The sequence below is a fragment of the Dasypus novemcinctus genome, chromosome 5 (genome assembly GCF_030445035.2).
Source record: "Dasypus novemcinctus isolate mDasNov1 chromosome 5, mDasNov1.1.hap2, whole genome shotgun sequence".
Taxonomy (NCBI): domain Eukaryota; kingdom Metazoa; phylum Chordata; class Mammalia; order Cingulata; family Dasypodidae; genus Dasypus; species Dasypus novemcinctus.
In genome coordinates this window covers 38,823,802-38,846,906 of record NC_080677.1, presented here as the reverse complement: position 1 = coordinate 38,846,906, position 23,105 = coordinate 38,823,802, and the positions used below count along the sequence as shown (strand labels likewise).

Sequence of the window (23,105 nt, the reverse complement as noted above, 5' to 3'; positions counted from 1 at the left end):
ATTTAACCAGAGATGTACAGGGGCTATATTCAGAAAACTACAAAACACTGCTAAAAGAAATCAAAGAAGACCTAAACAAATGGAAAGACGTTCCATGTTCATGGATTGGAAGACTAAATATCATTATGTTCAATCCTTCCCAAACTGATTTAGAGATTCAATGCAATTCTAATCAAAATTCCAACAGCCTACTTTACAGAAATAGGAAAGGTAAATACCAAATACATTTGGAAGGGAAGTGTACTCAAATAGCCAAAAACATTCTAAAAAATAAGAGCAATTTGGGAGGGCTCTCACTGCCTGGCCTTGAACCTGTTACAAAGCTACAGTGGTCAAAACAGCATGGTATTGGCATGAAGACAGACACATCAATCAGTGGAAAATTGAGAGTCTAGAAATAGACCCTTACCTCTACAGCCAACTGGTTTTCAACAAACCTACCGAGTTGACATTACTGGGACAAAACGGTCTCTACAACAAATGATGTTGAGAACTGGACATCTATAGCCAAAAGAATGAAAGAGGACCCCTATCTCACTCCTTATACAAGAATCAACTCAAAATGGATTAAAGACCTAAATACAAAAGCCACGACCATAAAACTACTAGAAGAAAATATAGGCAAATATCTTCAATATCTTGTGGTGTGGTAGGTGTTGGTTTCTTGGACCTTACACCCAAAACACTAACAATTAAAAAAAAAAATGGATGAATTTGATTTCCTCAAAATTAAATACTTTTGCACCTAAAAGAACTTTGTTAAAAAGGTAAAAAGGCAGCCAACTCAATGGGAGGAAATACTAGGCAGTCACCTATCTGATACAGTTTTAGTGCCCATGATATACAAGTGTTGGAGAGGATGTCGTAAGATAGAAATGCTGTTGACTGTTGATGGGCATGTAGAATAGTACAGCCACTGTGGAGAATTGTTTGGCCATTCCTAAGGAAGTTAAATATAGATTTGCCATGTGACCAGTCAATACTACTACTAGGTATATACAAGAACTGAGAACAGTGACATGAACACTTTCATAGAGTTTTAGTAGAGGCATTATTCATAATTGCTAAAAGATGGAAACAACCTAGGTGTCCATCAGCCAATGAATGGATAAACAAATCGTGGTGTATACACATGATGGAATATTATGCAACTGTAACAAGAAATGAAGTCGTGATGCATATGACAATATGGATGAAACTAGAAGAAACGCTGAGTGAAGCAAGCCTTACACAAAAGGACAAATACTATATGAGTGCACTATTATGAACTAAATATATTGTGAAATATGAATATTGGTAATAATGTATATATAAGACTGTTTTTCTTTGGAACTAAAAAAATGTGTGTTGATGTTACAAGATGTTAATATCAGGCAAAAATACAACCAAAGCAAAATATAGACAGTAGTATTTAGTAATATATTTATAATCTTCCATTAAGGGTAAAAAAGGAAATATAGTAAGTGAAATAAACTAGACAAAAGATACTATATATTGCTTGACTCCATCAGTACAAAATAGAAATACAAATAAATTAGAAAGACTGAAACAAAATAGCAGCTATGTAGGCAAAAGAAGAATAGAGAGATTGAGAGATTATTATTAAGGGATAGAGGGTTTTTTGTTTGTTTTTTATTATTATTATTGGAATAATGAAAATATTCTTATAATGATTGAAATGATGAATGGACAACTATGTGATTATACCACATACTACTGATTGTACACTTTGGATTTATTGCACAGTTTGGATAGATTTTATGCTCTATAAATATGTATCAATAAAATTGATATTAGAAAAGAGTATCTTTGATTCATCTGTCTCACAAAGTTCCTTTGTTTTCAATTAAGGCATTGTTTTTTCCAGTTAATTGTACAGGTCTTTGGAAAAGAAAGCACAAAGTTATTTTCAGTCACTGATATTCTTGTTTGAGTTGAACTGACTAGCTCTTCCTCAAGATGGCAAACTGTTCAGCAAGAATTGTCTAAGAGTATGCTTCCTACTTAGAATAAGTGCCTAACTGCTGCAGCCAAAGAGGGAAGATGACTTTTTACAGCATAGGGGAAGTTAGAATTTAGAAATTGGAGGAGAGGTAGTCATAAGCCTGGCAATTTAGCAAAAAAAAAGTGCTGAAGATAGTTAAGGTGAAGGTAAGTTCACCTCTCTCCCTGAAAATTCTACAAGAATGGAGAAATATCAGCATAGATCCTTATACCATGGTTTGTAACTGAAGCACAGAATTCCCAAGTGCCTGCTTTTGGTCCTATCTACAGAAAATACAAGCTAATCTGGACACAGTTGCCCCAAATTTGAAGTATGTGTAGAAAACTGAGATTAGAACACTCATTTTTACCCCCTTAGGAGCAGTAAGAAGAAACTGCCTTAAAGGGTGCCTTAAGCAAAAGGGGATAGAGGTGGGAAGATAGGGACATGATTTAGCTTTTCTCTTTGTTGAAAGAAGAATTTCAAGAAACTTGACAACCACAAGAGAGAGTTTTATCTAAATTACTTTACTACCTGTATGTTTTTCAAAGAAAAAAATCTCTGCAATCACTTCTGGAACAGTCTTGATTTTTCTGCCATTAAACTGTATCTAATGTAGTTTTGTATAGACAATGTCACTATAGTTTTGTTTGTCCATATATGTATGTGGGTGCTGATAATTTTGTATTTTCATTGGGGGTGGAAAAGACACATAATTCAAGCCTGAGAAAATGATTTTCAAAGATGTGTTTTCATAAATTTTATTTAAAAATTTTGTTAAACCATTGTCAAAAAAAGAAAGTATGCCTCCTTAAGTAGCTCAGACAGCAACAGTTTTAAAGGAATGTTTAATAAGGTCCTTCAAATTTTTAAGGCTTTATTCTAATGGTAACCTGTACATTCTCCATTTAAGGATATTAAAAAAGCTGATGAACAGATGGAATCAATGGCATATTCTACTGAAAAAGATAATAGTTCTGTTCACTCATGCTCTATGAATTCAATGAAGTCAGGCTTAAAACAAGACCTTGCTGGCAAGTCTGAGGAATCCATCCAAAATAAAGAGGTAATGGTTCAGCTATCAACAAACTTTTCCCACATTTTCCCAATGAGTTCTGCTTTCATCCTTGCTTAGAATTAGTGTATGAAAAAATTTTATTATACCACTAGGTTTACAAAACATGTGTCTTTCCTAAATTTTGCTCTGTCCTCACTGTGATACTGTTAGTAGGAGGCACTCTAATAAGCCTATATTTATGTCAGGGTTTGGCATTGGAAAAAGAAATCTCATGAGGATATTGCATTGTTCTTTTCTGTGAGGAAATCCATGGGTTAAAGCAGTGCTTTGGGAAGTGTGGTACAACTTTGATACTCAAGATTAGTTTGAGTCATATAAGGATGCAATGCTACTTCACTCCCCAAAGGCAAACCAGTCCCAGCACATATTTGATCCAGTCCTTCAGTCCCAGGACACAGCCGAAATGGCCTTGGACAGAGTGCACTTGTTCTCATGCCTGTTTTTGCCTATGACCTCTCCCCCAAGCCCCAGATCACCCTGTGTTACTATCCCCTTACATCTTATACCCCTCAGCGCCTTTCTTCAGCCTCCACCTCTTTGAGCCTCAAGTCTCATTTCTCTATCCCAACTCAGCCTCCTCCTCTTAACATGCCCAACACTCCTTATGGACCTCTACCTACCACTCTGACACTCTCCTCAGCATCTTTCATAAAATATCACTCCATTTTAAGTTTACTTCAACTTATGCTTCTTCCCACATGCCTATTCTGTAAGCCCAACCCTTTCTCCACCCCCAGTCAGGCTTCACTCAAGTCCCTGTGCTGCTTCTTAGGGGTAGCCCTACGTACTGTGAAATCCCTCACCTTTGCAGCTACGTATTACTTTCAGTCCCTCTCCCACACCGTACCACCCCTATCATTGACCCATTCTCTCCTCCCAAGCTGGAGCTCCTTTATCCTTGTCCTTCCTCCCCAACCACGACTGAGATTCAGAACTCACTGGAAAGGATGCAGCACAAAGGGCAAAAAAGTGCCTCACTGAGGTGCCATGCTGGTGGGGCTTCCTGGCAGTCGGCCCTCTTGGGTGCCAGGGGAGACCTTCCACAGGGAGGCACTAGCCTCAGAACTTGCTTGATGGTGGGAGAAGCCGCTGGCCACTGGGCACTCTTAGAATGGAGAGCTGGAGAGGCCACCCTCTGCAGGAGTCCATTGCACTTATGTGTGGGAGGATGCAGGTAGCAGTGAGCTTGATGAAATACCGACCCATGCTGTCTGGAGCCCACGCTAAACCTCCAGTGCCAAGCCAAGAACTGGAGAAAGCACTTGGTGGTCAAACGCAGTAGGGAACCGTACCCTGCAAGGACCTAGCACTGAAAAAACTGCAGGCAGACCAATGGAGGATAAAAGCATCCTTGCAAGAGCCTTCCCATTGAGCCAAGAAAAATCCCCTTCTGCAATGTCTCTCCAGCACCCCCTACTGATAGACTTAATATCTTGTCAACTGGTAAAGAAATATTTATCAGGTTAAAAAAGGGTGAAATTGCCCCTGACAGGCAATAAATCAAAGTAACAAGGTCAAGGGGAGCCCAGATAGAGCCCTGCAGCTTTTGAGTCGAGGAGATAGAACTAGAAGTTCAAGGAGATTAAAACAGCCAGAATTTTCAGAGCAAAGAACTGTGAAGGAAGAGAGAATGAGAGAAAACCAAAAAATATAGTTGAAAAAATAAAGGTAAAAAATGTTTCCAAATTTGATGACAGCTAAAAACCAATACATCCAAGAAGCTCAAGATCCTAAGCTCAAGATACATAAAGAACACTACACCAAAGTGTATCTCAATTAAATTGGTTAAAACCAGTGATAAGGAGAAAAATTTTAAAGCAGGCAGAGATCAAAGACATAATATGTATAGAAAACAAAAATAAAAATGACAAGAATTCTCATTGAAAATAACTCAGAGAAGACAATTGAGCCACATTATTTTTAAGTACGGAAAGGGAAAAATTACTCAAATTAGAATGTTATACAGCAAAGATAGCTTTCAAAAATGAAAACAAAATACAGACTTTGTCAGATCAGTGCTGCACTACAAAAAAAATGTTAAAGGAAATCCTTTGGGCAACAGGAAAATGATACCAGATGGAAATCTGGATCTACCCAAAGGAATGAAGAGTATCAGAACTAGTAAATATTATGGATAAATATGAAAGGTTTTTATTTTTAAAATCTCTCTAAAAGATAATTTACTTTTTAAAGCAAAGTAAAATGTATGATAACAATAGCCAATAGATTGGAAGTATAATGGAAGTATATTCTTTTTAAGGTTTTTGTACTATATGTGAAGTGGCATAAGATTACCTAATGGTAGAATGTAATGTTGATACCAAACAAAGTAGATTTCAGAGCAAAGAACACTACCAGGGAGAAACAAGTTCATATTGTAATTATAAGGGTCACTTATCAAGAACTGCTATGAAAAATAGACAAGTCCACAATTACATTCAGAGAAATCATTATCCCTTTCTCAAATATGATAGAAAAAGTAGAAAGAAATTCACCAGTGATATAGATGACTTTAGAAGTATTATCAGCCAACTTGACCTAGTAGGCATTTATGGAAGATTCCACCCAACAGCATCCAGATATACATTTTTTTCAAGTGTACATGAAATATTTACCAAGATAGACCTCATTCTGGTCCATAATACAAGACTCAAAACAATTAAAAGGATTCAAGCTCTATGAAGTATATTATCTGACTAAAACTGAATTAAATTAGAAATTAATAACAAAGTGGTCTGGAAAATCTTGAAACATTTGGAAATTAAATAAGCCACTTGTAAATAATGCATGGATCAAAGAAAAACTCAAATGAGAATTCAAAAGTATTTTGAAGTGAGTGAAAATTAAAACACACGTTAAAATGCGCAGGATGCAGCTTTAAGTGGTACTTAAAAGAAATTTATACCACTATTATATTAGAGAAAAGGAAATATCTTAGATTAAAGAACTAAGGTTCCACCATAAGGGACTAGAAAGAAGGAAATAATAATAAGAGAACTCATTAAAATGGAAAACAAAAAATAATAATCAGTGAAATCCACAGTTGGTTCTTTGAGATTAATCAAATGGAAAAACCTTTCATCTGACTGAGTTGTAAAAAGAGAGAAGGCACAAATTATCAATATCAAAAGTGAGAGAGGTGACATTACAATTTTACAGACATTGAAAGAATAATATGATATCTCTTGAAAACTATTGGCAAATAAATTGTACAACTTAGATGAAATGGACAAATTCCTTAAAAGATACAAATCATCAAAGCCATGTAAGAATAAATAGATATCGTAGCAGTTTTTGTTATTGTTTATGAATTCCAAAAATAGATATTGGATTACGTTTATAAACTGGTCTGTTTCTCTGGGCATATTAGATTATATTGGGCTCAGAGCTTTCACTTTTACTTTATTAAATTAAGATTGGAATTTTCATTCAGCCACATCAGTAGGATGTTGAGTCCCTGCCCCCTTGGTGGGCGGGGATTCACAGAAAAACGACATGGCAGAGGAGAGAGTTGGAGTTTTGATGCTGGAGCCTCGGCAAGTAAACACACAGAGAAGCAGATATGAGAGGAAAGAAAGAAGGCTCTGTTAGACACATCAGAGGCCCCGGGAAGAGAGACGAGCTGTTTGCCTGATAGTTTATACCTGGCCCTGTGTAGAGTGCAGAGCATCTGAACCTGGAGAGAAACAAGCCCCAGGAAGAGAGACAAGCCTTATGCTAACCTACAGCTGAGAAAGGAAGGAACTGGGACCATGGAACCTTAGGAGGAAGAGGACCTCCTCACAGAGACCAGCAGCTGTCTTGCTCCAACACATGGCAGCAGACATTAGTGAGTAAAAAAACTTACGCTTTATGGCCTAGTGACTGTAAGCTTCTACACCAAATTAATACCCTTTATAAATGCTAACATATTTCTGGTATTTTGCATCAGCACCCCTTTAATGTACTAATAAAGATAGCTTGAATTTTTTTATATCTATTAAATATATTGAGTTTGTATTTAAAACATTTTCCATAGAGAACACTTCAGATGTAGGTGGATTTACTAGGAAATTCTGCCAAATATTTAAAAAAGAAATTCCAATTCTATACAAACTCTTACAGAAAATGAGGAGTAGGGAGTCCTCATTCTATGAGACCAGCATTTCTCTGATACCCAAATAAGACAAAGAATAAGAAAAGAAAAATCTATAGGCTAATATCCCTCATGAACATGCATGAAAAAAAATCTGAACAGAATTTTGCAAACAGAATCCAATAATATGTAAAAGGAGTTATACATTATTATCAAGTAGGGTTTATGCCAGGAATATAACTTGATTTAACAATCAAGACTTAATCAATGTGGGAAGTGGGTGTAGATCAATGATTGAGTGCCTGCTCCTCATATATGAAGTCCCTGGTTCAATCCCAAGTGCATCAAAAAAAAATTGTAATAGTCAGTGCAATTCCCCTTATTGAAAAAAAAACCTAAAAAATAAAAACTGTCTGGAAAGTGAATGTGGCTCAAGTGGGTGAGCACCTGCTTCCCACATAGGAGGTCCCAGATTCAATCCACAGTGCCTTCTTGTATTAATCAGCCAAAGGGGTGCTGATGCAAAGTACCAGAATTCTGTTGGCTTTTATAAAGGGTATTTATTTGGGGTAAAAGCTTATAGTCACAAGGCCCTAAAGAATCCAACTCAAGGTACCCTAAGAGGTATTTTCTCACCCAAAGTCTGTTGCCACATATTGCCACAAGATGGTGGGCGACATCTGCAAGGATTCAGCCTCCTCTTCCCTGCCAGCTCTACAGAAGACTCCCAGCTTCTTCTGATCTCAGCTGCAGGCTAGCATAATGCTTGTCTCTCTTACCAGGACTTATTTCTTTCTGGGGTCAGCTGCTCTGTTCTCTTCACAAGGTCAGCTGTAAACTATCAGGCAAATGTCTCATCTCCTCCCAGGATTCCAACATCAAAACCAAGTTCTCTTCTCTGTGTTCTTCTCTGTGTGTCTACTTCCATGTGAAAGTCTGCTTTTTCAGCCCAAGGGGGTTGGAACTCAATGCTGATCACACTCTAACGATGTGATTGAATCAAAGTCCTAATCTTAACATAATTTGATCAGACATCTCCGCTGAATCTGATATGATCAAAGGGTAGCACACCCAGCGAGAAACAGATCAGTTTACAAACATAATCAATATCTCTCTTGGAATTTATAAAAAATATCAAAATGCCACACTCCTAAAGACAAAAAAAACAAACAACAAGCAAACAACCAAACCAGGGGAGCTCATGTGGCTCAGTGTATGCGTGTGTTCCCACATACAAGGTCCTGCTTCAATCCTCAGCCCTAGTACCTTAAAAAAAAATCTGATCATCTCATGAGATCCAAAAAACCCATTTAACAAAGTACACCATCTCTGCCTGATAATTCCCAGAAAATTAGGAATTGAAGGAAAGTTCCTTAACCTGATAAAGAGCATGTACAAAGAAACCTACAGTTAACAGCATCTTAAATGGCAGAAGACTGAATGCTTTCTCTCTAAGATCAGGAACATGGAAAGGAGGTACACTCTCACCACCTCTATTCAGCATTGTGCTGAAGGTACCACCAGTACAGTAAAGTAGGAAAATAAGAGAGCTTCGATAGGAAGGAAAGAAATAAATCTCTTTAATCACAAATGGCATGATCATCTATGTATACAATCCTATGACATCTACCTAAAGAGATGCCAAAACTAATAATTGAGTTAGCAAGGTTACAGAATACAGGTCAATGTATAAAACTCAACTGTACATATGTAGAAATGAACAATGCCATGTACAATAGTATCAAAAATCTGAAATACTTGGGGATAAGTATGATAAAGACAAGACATGTACACAGAAAGCTGGAAAAAATTAAAGTCCTAAAATGAGAGTTATACCATGTTCATGAATCAGAAGATTGAATATTGTTAATGTATCAGTTCTCCCCAAATTGATCTATCGGTTCAAAGCAATACCAAACAAGATTTCAGCATGCTTTTTTGTAGAATTTGACAAACTGATTAAGAAGAACAAATTTGGAGGGTTTTATAGGGTTTCTTTATGATTTCAAGAGTTAATATAAAACTGTAATGATCTAAACAGTGTGGTATTGCATAAAACTGGACAAATAGATTAGTGGAAATGAGTAGAGAGTCCAGAAATAGATCCACACATATATGTTCAGTTGATTTTCAGTAAGTTACAAAGGTTATTCAATTGAGAAAAAAGAGCCTTTTCAAGAAACGATGCTGGAAGCACTAGAAATATATATATACAAAATAATCCAACCTTGAACCGTAGACAAAAATTATCTCAAAACAGATCATAAACCTTAATATAAAACCTAAAATTTTTAAGTTCTGCAAGAAAATATGGGAGAAAATCTTTATGGCATTGAGTTAAGCAAAGATTTAATAGATTCAATATCGGTAGCACTATTCATAAAAGAAAAAAATTGATGAATTAGACTTCAGAAAAATCAAGAACTTCTGGTATTTGAAAATCAGTTTATAGAAGATGGAAAGGTAAACCATAAACTGGGGGAAATGTTTGTAAATCACATATCTGATAAAGGACTTGTATCCAGAATATATAAAGAACTCCCAAAACACAGTAATAAGAATACAAACAGGCCAGTTGAATAATGGGCAAAAGATTTGAACAGACATTTCATGAAAGAAGATATGTAGATGGTAAATAGGCAACAAAAAGAAGCTCAATATCATTATTCATTGAATAAATGCAAATTAGAATTATGAGATATCTACACACATATTAGAATACCTAAAACTAAACGCACTGACCATACTAAGTGTTGGCAAGGATATGAAGCAACTGGAACTCTCATACATTGTTGGTAGGAATGCAAAATGGCAAAAACACTTTGTAAAACAGTTTGTCAGTTTCTTAAAAAGTTAAACATCCAACTACCATATGATCCAGACAAGGGCTTTACATGAACATTCATAGATACTTTATTTGTAATAGCCAAAAACTAGGAACAAACCAAATTTTCACCAACAGGTAAATGGATGAATAAGTTGGAATATATCCATACAATGGAATACTGCTGAGCAATAAGGATTGAACTGTTGATTCATGCAATGTGGACAAATCTCAAAATATTTAAGCTGTGCAAAAGAAGTCAGGAAAAAAAAACGTACATAGTATATGATTTCATTTATTTAAAATTCTAGAAAATACAAACTACAGTGATAGCATATCAGTCGTCATGGTATAGGGAGGACTGGCAGCTGAGAGATCTGGAAGAAAAGTATTACAAAAGTCAGGAAGGAACTTTTGGGATAATGGATATGTTCATTATCTCAATTATGGTAATGGTTTTCATGGATGTATACTTATGTCCAACTTTATCAAATTTACATTTTAGGCATATGCAGTTTGTCATATAAAATTATAACTCAATTTAACTGTAAAAACTACTAGATGAAATTTTAAATTCTTTAAAAGAATTTGTTTTTTAATTTTGTAAATCCTTTTCTATCTCCTCTAAATGCCTGTAATGTCATAAAATTTATACCAGATCCTCAAAAAACACACTGTAAGCTGTCACATATTTAGGTAATACATAGTCCTGTCATGTTTTTATTGATTTTTTTTCACTTGATTTGCCTTATTTCATTTTATTATTTTCTGTCCTGATAACAGTATTTAAGTGAATTTCATTTCCTGGGCCTGTTATTATTGGGTATTTTCCAAGAGGCAAAAGGACGTTTTCTTTAAATAGTGTTTGTAATACAGATTATTCCATAGGAGGCAGAGTAATGTAGAATTTAAAAACAATCTAGAGCAATAAATCCCTTCTGCATTTCCTAGCTCTCTAATGCACTGATGTTATTATGTCCTGGAACATGCTAAGCCTTAGGTTTCATTGCAAAATGAGGTAACTTTGTCATGCTCAGTGCTTGACAAAGAATTGGGTATGCGGTTTTTTAAATTTCTGTACATTCTTCCGAATGGTCACCTATCTGAGGCCCTTCGTAATGATGATCTTCAGGAAACTTCAGAAGGAAAGATGATAGATACCGGCAAATTAAGTAACCCATTGTAATTGAGGATTAGCCATGCTGAAAATAAACTTTCAAGGCTTTGAAAGTTTTTAAGTTCTATACACGAACAATAGAGTTTGTATTATAGTAGCATGACTGAGATTAATGCAAAAATTATAAACTGTGTTATAGCCTTTCCTGAAGAATTCTCTGGATATTAGCCTCATAAGTAACATTATTTTAAGAGTGAATGCTATGAAGAATTTTTTTAATAAATCAATTTTATTGATATGTATTAATAAAGCATAAATCTATCCAAAGTGTACAATCAGTGGTATTTGGTGTAATCACATATTTGTTCATTCATCACTTCAATCATTTTTAAAGGATTTTCATTGTTCCAGTAATAATAATAAACGAAAATCCAAACAACCAACCAAAACTCATCACCTCTCAATCTATGCATCCCCTGCCATACATAGCTGCTATTCTTTTTCCTTCTCTCTAATATTTTTGTATTTATATTTTGTAAAAACAGCCATATATGCAATATCACCCATTTTCATGTTTTACATGAGGATTTACTATCTTACACAGTCCCATGTTACAGTTTTTTGCTTTCCTTCTAATAATATACGTGACCTTAGAATTTCCCTTTCAACCACTGTCATACCCACAGAATAGCTCTGCTAGTTACAGACACCATGATATGCTTTAACCATTTCTATTCATTTCCAAAGATTTACAAATAACCTTTTTACCAGTTCTGTACAGATTAACCCTTAGCTTTCCATTCTCTACTCCTTCTACTTTCTGGTGACGTATATTCTAATTATTAACTCCATGAATTTACACAATATAGTTCATAATAGCGCAATTGTGGAGTATTTGTCCTTTTGTGTCTGGCTTGCTTCACTTTGTGTAGTGTCCTCCAGGTTCATCCATGTTGTCATGTGCTTCACAACTTCACTTTATGAAGAAATTTGAATGTATGAAATTCAAGTAGCTCTCTGTCTACTTTCCTATTTAAAATAATTATTCACCACAAAGCTATTCACGAGATTTTTAGTTTCTGAAAGAAATCCACTACATATTCCAAACAAGACAAAGGAGCGATCGTTATCATATTTTTTTAAATCCCCTGACCACCATGCCAACTGCCTCCTCACGCTGTCCTCCACACAGCCTGGGAAGGGCTGGCAGATACCTGATGTCAGATACTTTGATGTACTTTTTGTGTATAGTCCTGGGGTTTTGTACAATATAATCAGTCCTTCCTCTGAAATTATAATACCAGCAAAAGCAATGGCTGCTAACATTTATTGGGCATTTATTAGGTGCCAGATATGAGCTAAGCTTTATATGCATTTCCTCATTTAATCTCATAACAATCCTCTAAGAACTGATGTCATTGGCCTTAGGAGGATTAGGAGACTGAGGCTTGATACCCTTAAGTAATTTGCTCAATATTGCATCATTTTATTTGTAATTAGGAACCCTAAAGCAAGCCTGAGATTTAGAAAAATCTTTCTGTAAATAAGCCAAGAAATGGAAAATTTCCGTGTTTAAAATCCTAGTAAAACTTTTACCCTCTGCACTTTCTCTTCTTAGTTCCTACCTAGATTTGTCTTATAGAATATAGCATTCTACCCAGTTTGGCAAGAGTAAAGAAAAATATGCCTGTCATTTCTACTGTGAATTTCAGCCATCAGAACATGTTGATTAATTTTTTAACAATAGCAACTGAATGAAATGCCAAAAGGTGGTAAATTGTACAGTCAATTTTGGGTAATGTTCCTTTATTTTATGTTTTGAGATCATGGTTAGTAACATAGACAGTGACATTTTTTTGAAGAAAAATTCTACTTTCTCCTCTGCCAAATAATTTTATTTGACAGTTTACATTAGAGCTGTGTTTATGATTGGGTAACTTTTCTCTAGGCTCCATTATGTTCTCAAATTTCAGTTTTTTAACCAAGGTATTTTATTTATAGACAAGTCTTCCTGAAGTTTCCCTATTAAAAATTTTAAAATTAAACAAGCCTGAATGGCCTTCTGTGGTTTTGGGAACATTGGCTTCTGTTCTAAATGGAACTGTTCATCCAGTATTTTCCATCATCTTTGCAAAAATTATAACTGTAAGTAAAACTAATTTGTTAATATTTCTAATAATTTTAAACAAAATGTAGCCTGAGAGAACAGACTTACTGCACTCTGACCCAGCAAAGGGAAAATTGGGATTTTGGGTGGGTCACCCTTAGTGTGGGTTCCATGATAAGAAGGTTAACTAATGTTCCCAGGGAATAAGCTGAAATCTATTGTAAAGTATTTGGCTGGGCAATCAGTAAAGAAATGGCTTTGTTTTCTAATTTAGATTCCAGTGCTATATCAGCATTCCAAAGCTCTGAAGCAATAAAATAGACAAATACGACTGTTCTCCTTTCAAATAGTCAAAAAATGACAATTTTTTATTATCAGTCAGCTCTGGGAGAGGAAATAACAAGAATTTGGGATTGTGCCAAAGGAGCCAGGAGAGTTTGTGAATTCAAGTATCTTACTTGACCCATTTTATATCCTCAGTGTCCCTAATTTGCACAGCTCCACTTTGTCAACATAGATGACATGACAGTATGTGAATAACTACTAATTGTAGGATGAATTTATAGGGGCATCTGTGAACATCTCACATTAAGAAACTTAAGAGCTATTAGATGTTATTAGAAATAGTAATTAAAACCAACTAAAGGTTTCTTTAAAATACACTGTAATAATAATAATAGCAGAGAAAAGACTCACTGCTTGATCCTTTATTTGCATAGTAAGTGAGAGAATTAAAGGCAAATTATTTTTTATCGTATGTAATGAATGTAGACAAGAGAATAATAATACTCTGTCCACCCCCAAAATGTGTATATGGCTTTGTTCTTAAGTTGAAATTCAAGCAAAAAATGTCTTGATGGATAGACTTTTTTTTTTTACCTTCCTCTAAACATATGACAAAAAATCTGTTTCTTTTCAGATGTTTGAGAATAATGATAAAGCCAAATTAAAGCATGATGCAGAGATTTATTCCACGATATTTGTCATTTTGGGTATTGTTTGCTTTGTCAGTTATTTCATGCAGGTGAGCATTTAATGACTAAAATGAGCCTGGGTATAATTATGTTTTGATATCATCCTCTCTGTTTGAGTTATAAATATAATAACTAAGTGTTAAAAATAAATAAAAAGGAGAGTTAAGAATAAATATAGATTTTTCTTTTTGTTTTCCAGGGATTGTTTTATGGCAGAGCAGGGGAAATATTAACAATGAGATTAAGACACTTGGCATTTAAAGCCATGTTATATCAGGTCAGTGTTTAGTTGAATTTCCCTAATTTTATTTAAAATTTGTTTTAAAATATCATAGATTTTAGTTTCTTCTCAAGTCAGTTTTCTTGGCCTAATCTTTCCTTTCATTATTTAAAAGCATGCTTTTTGTGTTCTGAGCCGCAAAATTCTGATGTCAGAATTCTTATAGTACATTTTTCCTATATTTTTCTCATAGAAGCAAATCCAAAATTGTTTTGTTCTAAAATACAACTTTTAGTAAACAATGATTAGGGTCCACTCCTTTCTCCTTGCACTTATCTCGACAAATCTTTCTTTTAATGCATAATGTAGTATTCCAGGATTAGAATGCAAGACAAGTGAAAACAAAAAAGAGAGTTATGGCTACAATATCTTAGGAAAATATTTAAAGAGAAGAAATCGTTAATTTCTCTAGTTCTTATCCAGGTGCAGAGTTTAAGATTTTGCACTCGCAGCTGTTTTTGGCAGCCAGGCTCTCTGCCCACCTAGGAAGAGTCCTGAACTCAGATAACATCAGTCTGGCAAGACTGCCTACTTCATACAGATGCTCAGTCACACCTGTGAAATAACTAACACTAGGTGGATCAGGCAGTTATTTTAAGAAGTGAGTCTTGGGGGCAAATGGCAGCAGTGTCTCAGATTGGCACCTCTAAAATTCTTTCGCAAGGCTGAGGTGTATTGGGTTACCCTGAAAGCCAGTAATCATTTGGAGCCCTTCACCTCGCTTTCTGTCACCAGAGTTCACTGTGCAGGAGCAAATAGCTTCCTGCCAGGGTAATTTCTTTTCAGAAATAGAGTTACTGTCACTCCAGCTGAGTCGTCAAAACCAGTTTTTACACCTTGTGACTTTTTAGGAGTAGCACTCTGAGGACTGCCGTGTAAAAAAACTCCTCAACCTTTGTACTCTCAGTGAATGAAATACAAAATGCAACGAAGGGTTTTTCGTAGCAACGTAATGCTCTGAAGCACTTTTGCCCTTATATCGTCTGCTCAAAAAGGTCATGTCTCTGATCTTTGCTCCTCATTCTTTAATCTAGGGCAGGGGGGAAATGTGTTTGAAAAGTCGTGAAATGATTTCATGCCTCATGTTAAAATTGTACTTGATTTTTGTATTTTAATTTTTAACACTTTATGCCATTATTTCAAGTCATTTCTGGAATAGGTGTGATTTTAATTAATTAATACTATATTTCACACAACAGTTTCTGCTCATTTTTTGTTTTCTTCATGAATTATTCCCTGTTCGAGATGTTTATTTTAAATTTCCAGTTTTTAAAAATGTTTCCTCAATATCTACATGTTTTATATAGAAGAGAATAAGTTTTAGTATTTCCAAGCATTGCTTCTAACTTCCCCTTACTTCACAAAATGCCTTTGGGGAAGGATTCTCAAGGCCACAAGCCAGTTTAACCAGTGGAACTGCTGTTAATCCAATACCCTGATGGTTGGTTCTGGACATTAATCCTCTGCCTAACATTAACCATGTGAATATCAGAATAGTACTTTCTTGGTTAAAGTAGCCCCTGGCCATAAGATTTCTCCAATCCATAAACTGTGTATAAACTCATCTTACAAGAAACATGCATATAATTATAAAGACATGCACCTAGAAATCCAATGCTATTTAGCAGATGTTATTAAATCCCCTATAAATTCAACTAAATCCTTTTCAACATACCGTTTATTTTCCTCTTTCATCCTTCAGCATTTTTTTTGCTTCATACTTCTTTTGCTTTCAAAAATTGGAGAAGAAGAGTGGTATATTTGGTCTTTTCTTTGTAAGTATTTTCACAATTTTGCTTTTGTCTGGAGAATGGAAATCAATCTAATGTGAGATTTTACCTAATTTTTACCTGGTTTTTGTCCTGAGATGACTTTTTATGGCTTAGAAAACATGCTGAAGCTTGCAGTGCTTTTTGTAATCATTCTGAAACCCCTTTTGAGGTAGTAGTATTTATGAAGTCAGGTGTGGTCTTTTTATAAGTATAAAACCTCAGTTTTATTTGATTACTTGTGATTGTTCAGGATTTAGATTTATTCCAGGTGAAAGAATATTCTAATTCTTGCTGATGTAAATAATTTTTCAATGTGCTTCAAAGCCAAATTTATATTTCTTAATGATAAATATTTATCTATAAAGCTATTGAAGTTTTTAACAGATATGATGTGGGTTTTTTATTTTTGTTTTTGTTTTTGTTTTTGCCCACTTCCCTCTATATCAGATTGATTAGGGTTTCTGTGGGATCAGTGCAGTCATAAGATGATAGCATAGATGATGATAAATAAGGGGCCTAAAACGTACCTAGGCCACTTTCAGAAGGATTTGAGGTGACAAGTCCTTAAGCAAGAGAAAAGAGGTCTTGAGAGTCAACCATAATGCTCCAGTCAGATGGAGGCAAAATAGGGTAAGTGATTAAAACCTCTGGCAGCTGGCTGCCTAGGTTCAAATCCTTGCCATCTGTGTGGCCTCAGGCAAGTTACTTAATCTCTTTGTAACTTAGTTTCCTCATTGGTAAAATGTTGATAATCATGGTATCTATGTCAGAGTTGTTGTGATGAGAAATTGTGATGTTGATGTCGTTAAATGAGAAAATACATCTCAGACCCTTAGCACAGTGTCTGGCATATAATAATCACCAAAAAAATGTAAGATATTTTTTATTTTTTTTAATAGTAGAATTCTTGGGGGAAAAAATAGATTTGCTAGTATCAAAAGCCTGATATCTTTAATTATAATCATTTTACCATCAGGAAGAAGGGAAGCCAGCTAATTTTTACTCAACATCAGCAATATTCCAGAAACTCTGCTATGTGATTTACCATATTGTCTACACTAAAAAAAAAAAACAACAATCACTATACTGCATACCTGTTGACTTATTGCAATGCCATTTTGGACATCTTGCTGATTAAACCTCTGATAATTACTGAGACGAATATCCTATGCATTATGTTTTCTAGCAAGTTACTATTGAATCAGAAGTACAATAATCCATAGTAAATAATTTTTCTACTTTTTACTTTATATTGTTTTAAAATTCTTTGTACATTCTATGTTGTGTTGAAATCTAGAAACAATTAGCAAGCATATAATAAGTCAACTTTTTTGAGTATACAAGAAAAAGCAGGTAATGACTTCCAGTCTGAAATACTATAATTATAGTTACGTATGTATGTTCACAATATTTTCGGCTCTTGGTTGCTCTTGCGTTTTCAAAATGGTTAATGCACAGTGCAATTCTTAGTCTCTACATGATGCCCTTTGGGCTTCTAGGACCGTAAACTCACGGGGACATCTTCCCAGTGCAGTGGTACAGAATGGTGCTCTCCTACTGGGGTTGTACCCAACCTGCTTCTTGCCGCATTCCTCCACAGGAGCTTTCTCACACGACTGTGGGATTAATGCACAGTCCTTCATCTATTATGCCTTCTCTTGGCAGAAATGTGTACCTAGGATCTCAGGGCCCTGGCTGGGTTGCAGTAAGCCAACAATTCTTTTCCTTTTACTCACTAAATCTAAACCATTTTCAGGGACATTTTCTACATAGTTTTAATCCACAAGTGGTTTGAGTAAGTGGAAGGAGACATTCAGTAGCTAATAAAAGGAAATCAGAATTCCTCAGGTTGAAAAGTGCTAAGAAGTACTGTCTCCATTTGCTGTTGAAAACCAAATTGGTTATTATATTATGCTTGTCCTGCTTGTATTTTGACCTGTTTCGCACTTCAGATTGCATGTTTATTGGCCGCAGGTATTTTACAAGCGTGTGCTTTTTTGGTTCTACAATGCTCAGTCCTCTGCTCCATAAATATCACTGGCTAACTGACCCTCCCAGGTGAGCACTTGAACCAAACGGGCTTGGCGTGAACTTAAGTATAGATTTTTATGAAGTAAGAAATAAAAGCCATTTGATCCACAGTATTTACAAGAGTGAAGTACCCATGAGAAGGAGTTGGGTAAAGGCAAATCACAAGAAAAGAAGCTTTCTGATATGTTAATTCCCTTTTAACTCTAGGATATTTCCTGGTTTGATGATAAGGAAAACAACACTGGAGCCTTGACAACAACATTAGCTGTTGACATAGCACAAATTCAAGGAGTATGTATATGCTTTTATATCTAAATGGTGTATGTATGTGGGGTACCTGTGAGCACATGTGGACATGTGTCTTTGCATATAAGTGAGCTACGCTGGCATGACCTACATCCTAGAGAGTCCAGGTAAGTCTCATGGCTAACAGGGTACTCTCAGTGAAGGATGAAAAGAAACCTCTCGGTCCTTGGTATTTGTAAATAGTGATAAGGAAGAAGGTTTGAGACATATAATAGGATAACTAGAGGACTAAAGACAGTACCAAGAATAAGTTAGCAAAAAGAACTCAGAATTAAATAGTAAGAGATAAAAAGGTAGCAAAATGAAAATACACCAACTTTTTTTTAAAGTTTTAATAAATGAAGAAAAGTTAGTTTTCCTTTCCTCCTAAAATAAGATTGTGTTTTACATATTGTCTAACAATTTAGATTCATGTGTGCCCTTGGACAGGTTTCTATGGTAGAAGTTAAACATCAAGTTTTGCAGATGTGGTAATCCTGTAATAGGATAATGTGTAAACAAAATGTATATGTGTCATCATTAAAATCATTTATGCAATGACCAGCAGAATGAATGTTGAGATCATGCTTAAATAAGTTTGGGGATTAGGATAATGTGGCAGTTTGATATCATTTATGAATTCCAAAGGAGAGATTATGATTGTAAACTGGTCTGTTTCTCTGGATGTGATACTTACTCTTTGATTTTATTAGATTCAGCTGAGATGCCTTTGATTAAATTATGTTAAAATTAGGGATTTGATTTGACCACATCATTAGGGAGTGCAGGACTAGGTCACTGCCCCCCATGGTAAGCTTTATAAAGGGACACTCAATCAAAAACACATAGAGGTAGATTCACACAGAAGAAGAACGCAGAGGAAAAGTACTGATTAAACTCAACAGAGGCGCGGGAAGAGAAATGAGCCTGATAGTCTACAGCTGACCTTGTGAAGAGAATAGCGCAGCTGAGCCTGGAAAGAAATGAGCCCTGGGGAGAGAGATGAGCCTTATGCCAGCTTGTAGCTGAAACTAAAGAAGCTGTGACCATGGAGTCTTTAGAGGAGGAAGGAAGGCTGAACCCTCACAGACATTGTCCACCAACTTGTGTCAACACATGGCAATAGACTTTGGGTGAGAAGGTGCCTCTTATGGTACCTTGATTTGGACTCCTTAGGGCCTTGTAACTGTAAGCTTCTACCCCAAATAAGTACCCTTTATAAAAGCCAGCAGAGTTCTGGTCCTTTGCATCAGCACCTCTATGGCTGACTAATACAGGTAGTGAGGGAAGAGATAAAGAACAATACATTAATTTTCTTCCAATTATTTAAATAATGCTAACCTTTATGTAAGAAATGGACATTTGAAGAGTGGATGTGGCTCAAGTAATTGAGCTACTACCTACCACATGGAAGGACCCAGTTTCTGTTCCCGGTGCCTCCTGGAGAAGATGAGCAAGACAGCAAGCTGGTGTGACAGGCAGGCGTGGCAAGCTAATGCAACAAGGTGATGCGACAAGGAGACACAAAGAGGAAAGACAATGAGAGCCACAACAAAGCAAGGAGCTGAGGTGGCTCAAGCAATTGAGCACCCCTCTCCCACATGAGAGGTCCCGGGTTCGGTGTCCGATGCCTTCTATAGAGAAGATGGGCAGACACAGAGCAGACAAGGAGTACAAACAATGGGGCAAGGGGGGATAAATAAATCTTAAAAATAAAAAGAAATGGGAACTTAACTCTGATAGAGAAAGGAAGGGCAAAAACAAGGCCAGAGAATATCTGCTTTCCTGCTTTTAATTTAAATGAGATAAAGCTGTCAGTCTCTGCTAAAATAAGAAATCTAACAAAGTTATAGGCTTTTCCTTTCCCTATTATGCACATGGAAGAAAAGGGAAGTATCAATGAACATCCTTTGAATGATAGAGAATTCTTATAACTATTTATTCCATTTAGGAAAGTGGAGTTATCAATTACAGCATTACTTCCACAGCAACAAATTATTAAAAAAGGACAAACTTTTCAAAATTGCATGTTTCTTTGGGAGGTTATTTCCACAGGACATGACAACTTTTCAAATTTTTGAAACTTGTGTAAATTGAACAAAGAGGTCCAACAAATCTGAGGACAGATTTATATTAGCATAGAACAAGTTGGTTATAGTTATAAAAATTAGTATGCATCCATATTGGTTTGGAAAACTTTCACAATATAAAAAGAGCATCTCCTTTATCTCTTCCTGAGACTCTTTCTGTTAATTTTAAAGGCCAGTCTCTAGAATTCCATTAGCTATATTTAAACTTTTTTTAAAAAATATTTATTTATTTATTTCTCCCCCCTCTCTCCATTGTCTGCTCTCTGTGTCCATTCACTGTGTGTTCTTCTGTGTCTGCTTGTATTCTTATTAGGCGACTCTGGGAACTGATCCTGGGTGGGACCTTCCAGAGATGAAGAGAAGTAATTATTCTCTTGCACCACCTCAGCTCGCTGGTCTGCTGCATCTCTTACTACCTCTCCTCTGTGTCTCTTTTTGTTGCACCATCTTGCTGCGCCAGCTCTCCACATGGGCCAGCACTCCTGCGCAGGGCAGCTCTCCTGCACAGGGTAGTGCTCTGCATGGGCCATCTCACCACAAAGGCCAGCTTACCTTCACCAGGAGGCCCTGGGTATCAAAACCTGGACCTCCTATATGGTAGACAGGAGCCCAATTGCTTGAGCCACATCTGTTTCCCAAGCTATATTTAAACTTAAAAATAGGCCTGAGGAGCTCAATTTTACTCTCATAAATGCAAAAACAAAAAACAATGGGTAGAATTTTATCTAATAATCAAATAATGAGTACAACATTTATCTTCCACACTGCACTAGAATTATCTGAATAGCAATTTTGCATTTAAGAATTCCAGGGGTCACTATTCTATATCAATCCATATAATTCTATGTGAATCCCTATTCTACAAAATTTGCTTTTTTTTTTTTTTTACTATGCTAGTGATTTTCTTCCTATCATTCCATTTTTTTAAGAAGCCAATGAAACAGACATACTTGCACATACCTATATTTTAAATTAGGTATCTCTTTTAGCAAGTATTTGCTTCAACTGAAAAACCAAATTAGTACTGAAAGGCCCACATTACTTTCCTTACATTCATTAGTTGTTTTCTTATAAATAGTGTTGTCTCTTACCAGGAGAAATTAATGACAATATTTGTCAGTCTGATTCTTTATGAGCATCTGGCTAGTACCATTTGATCACTTGCAACGTTCAATTGAAATTATTAAATGTTCATCTCATAATAGCTTCTGAGCAAGTCAAACCTTTTCATTGGTTGAGATGTAGTAGCTAGATAATAAATCGTTAGAATGCTGATGGCAGATTTTTAAAGTTGATGCATTGAAAAAAGAAACAACCAAAGAAAGATTCCAAGAATGAGACTGTCTGTTAACATATAATTCATGTAAACCCTTGCTTTGCTTTATAAAAGTGGATTCATATTCAACTTGAATGACTGTTCTATAAAAATGGATTAACTATCTTATTTGTGAACTCTTTCCTTTCTCATAAAGACTATCTAGAAATGAATCAGAAAATAACCCAGGGATCATATTTCCTATCATATCAACTTTAGTCATTTTCCATCTCAGTTTCATCAATTTCAGTTATATTTTACTTTCTTAAATGTATTAGGGTAAATGTTCATAAAAAGGCTCCTTAATAATAACAAATCTTATTTTGAAGTTTTTACTAATTACCCAAAATATGTGCACCTGGCCATTTTTAGAAGCTCTGATACTTTGAGTCATAAAAACATGTTTGTGAAATAGAGTCATAAGACAACATGATTCCTAGAATAGTTGACTTAAGACAACCAAATTAACTGGTATTGTTTTAGCCCAAGGTAATGGCTTATTGCCAATACATCTGTCAACAGATTATTTTCTGTATAATATGTAGTTTTATTAAAAGCATAAAACCATTTTAGATTCTTTTGGAGGCTAGTATCCATAAAATTACAAGGTATCATTATTCTGTGTACTTTAGTAACCCCTTTTTGTCAGACAAAAGTCTTATCTCATGTTCATCTACAAGATATGTTAGTGATACCATAGCATATACTTGATGTATCACAAATAGACACTATGTTCGTACTAAGAACTCTTCTCATCAGAACATAATGTTATTGCCCCCAAGAAATCATAAAAATTTATTTCACTGAATTATTCCAAGAAACCAGTGCATTTCATCATTTAGAACCAAGATATTACCAAGATGATAGAAATCTCAGTTCTTTATTTAATTTTATTATAGCCTGGGAAGTATATAAAGCAGATTGACATTACTTGGGATTCAAACAACATTAGTTGTTGAAATGAATTTACCACAGTGTAAAATTGGCATAAAAGTGCTGTCTTGCCTTGTGCTTTCAGGTTGAATTTGTTAAGAAACATTTCTTCAACAACTCAAGTTCACTATGCATTCTCCTGTTTCCTCCAATCTGATGTTGAACCTCTGTTGAGTTTTTCAATTGTTATTCTATTTTTAAACTCAAGAATTTCCATCTGGTTCTTCTTTATAGTTTCCA

General features: G+C 35.4%; 1 protein-coding gene across 1 annotated transcript in view; it reads left to right on the top strand.

Moving 5' to 3' along the window:
• The window catches only part of ABCB5 (ATP binding cassette subfamily B member 5), a 122,168-nt gene that overhangs the window by 57,424 nt on the left and 41,639 nt on the right, over positions 1 to 23,105 (top strand). Inside the window, exons 15-19 of the mRNA XM_004464305.5 lie at positions 2,898 to 3,050; positions 13,080 to 13,223; positions 14,105 to 14,209; positions 14,359 to 14,436; positions 18,450 to 18,533. Coding sequence (XP_004464362.4) covers positions 2,898 to 3,050; positions 13,080 to 13,223; positions 14,105 to 14,209; positions 14,359 to 14,436; positions 18,450 to 18,533 — 564 coding nt within the window. The remainder of the gene's footprint in view (positions 1 to 2,897; positions 3,051 to 13,079; positions 13,224 to 14,104; positions 14,210 to 14,358; positions 14,437 to 18,449; positions 18,534 to 23,105) is intronic.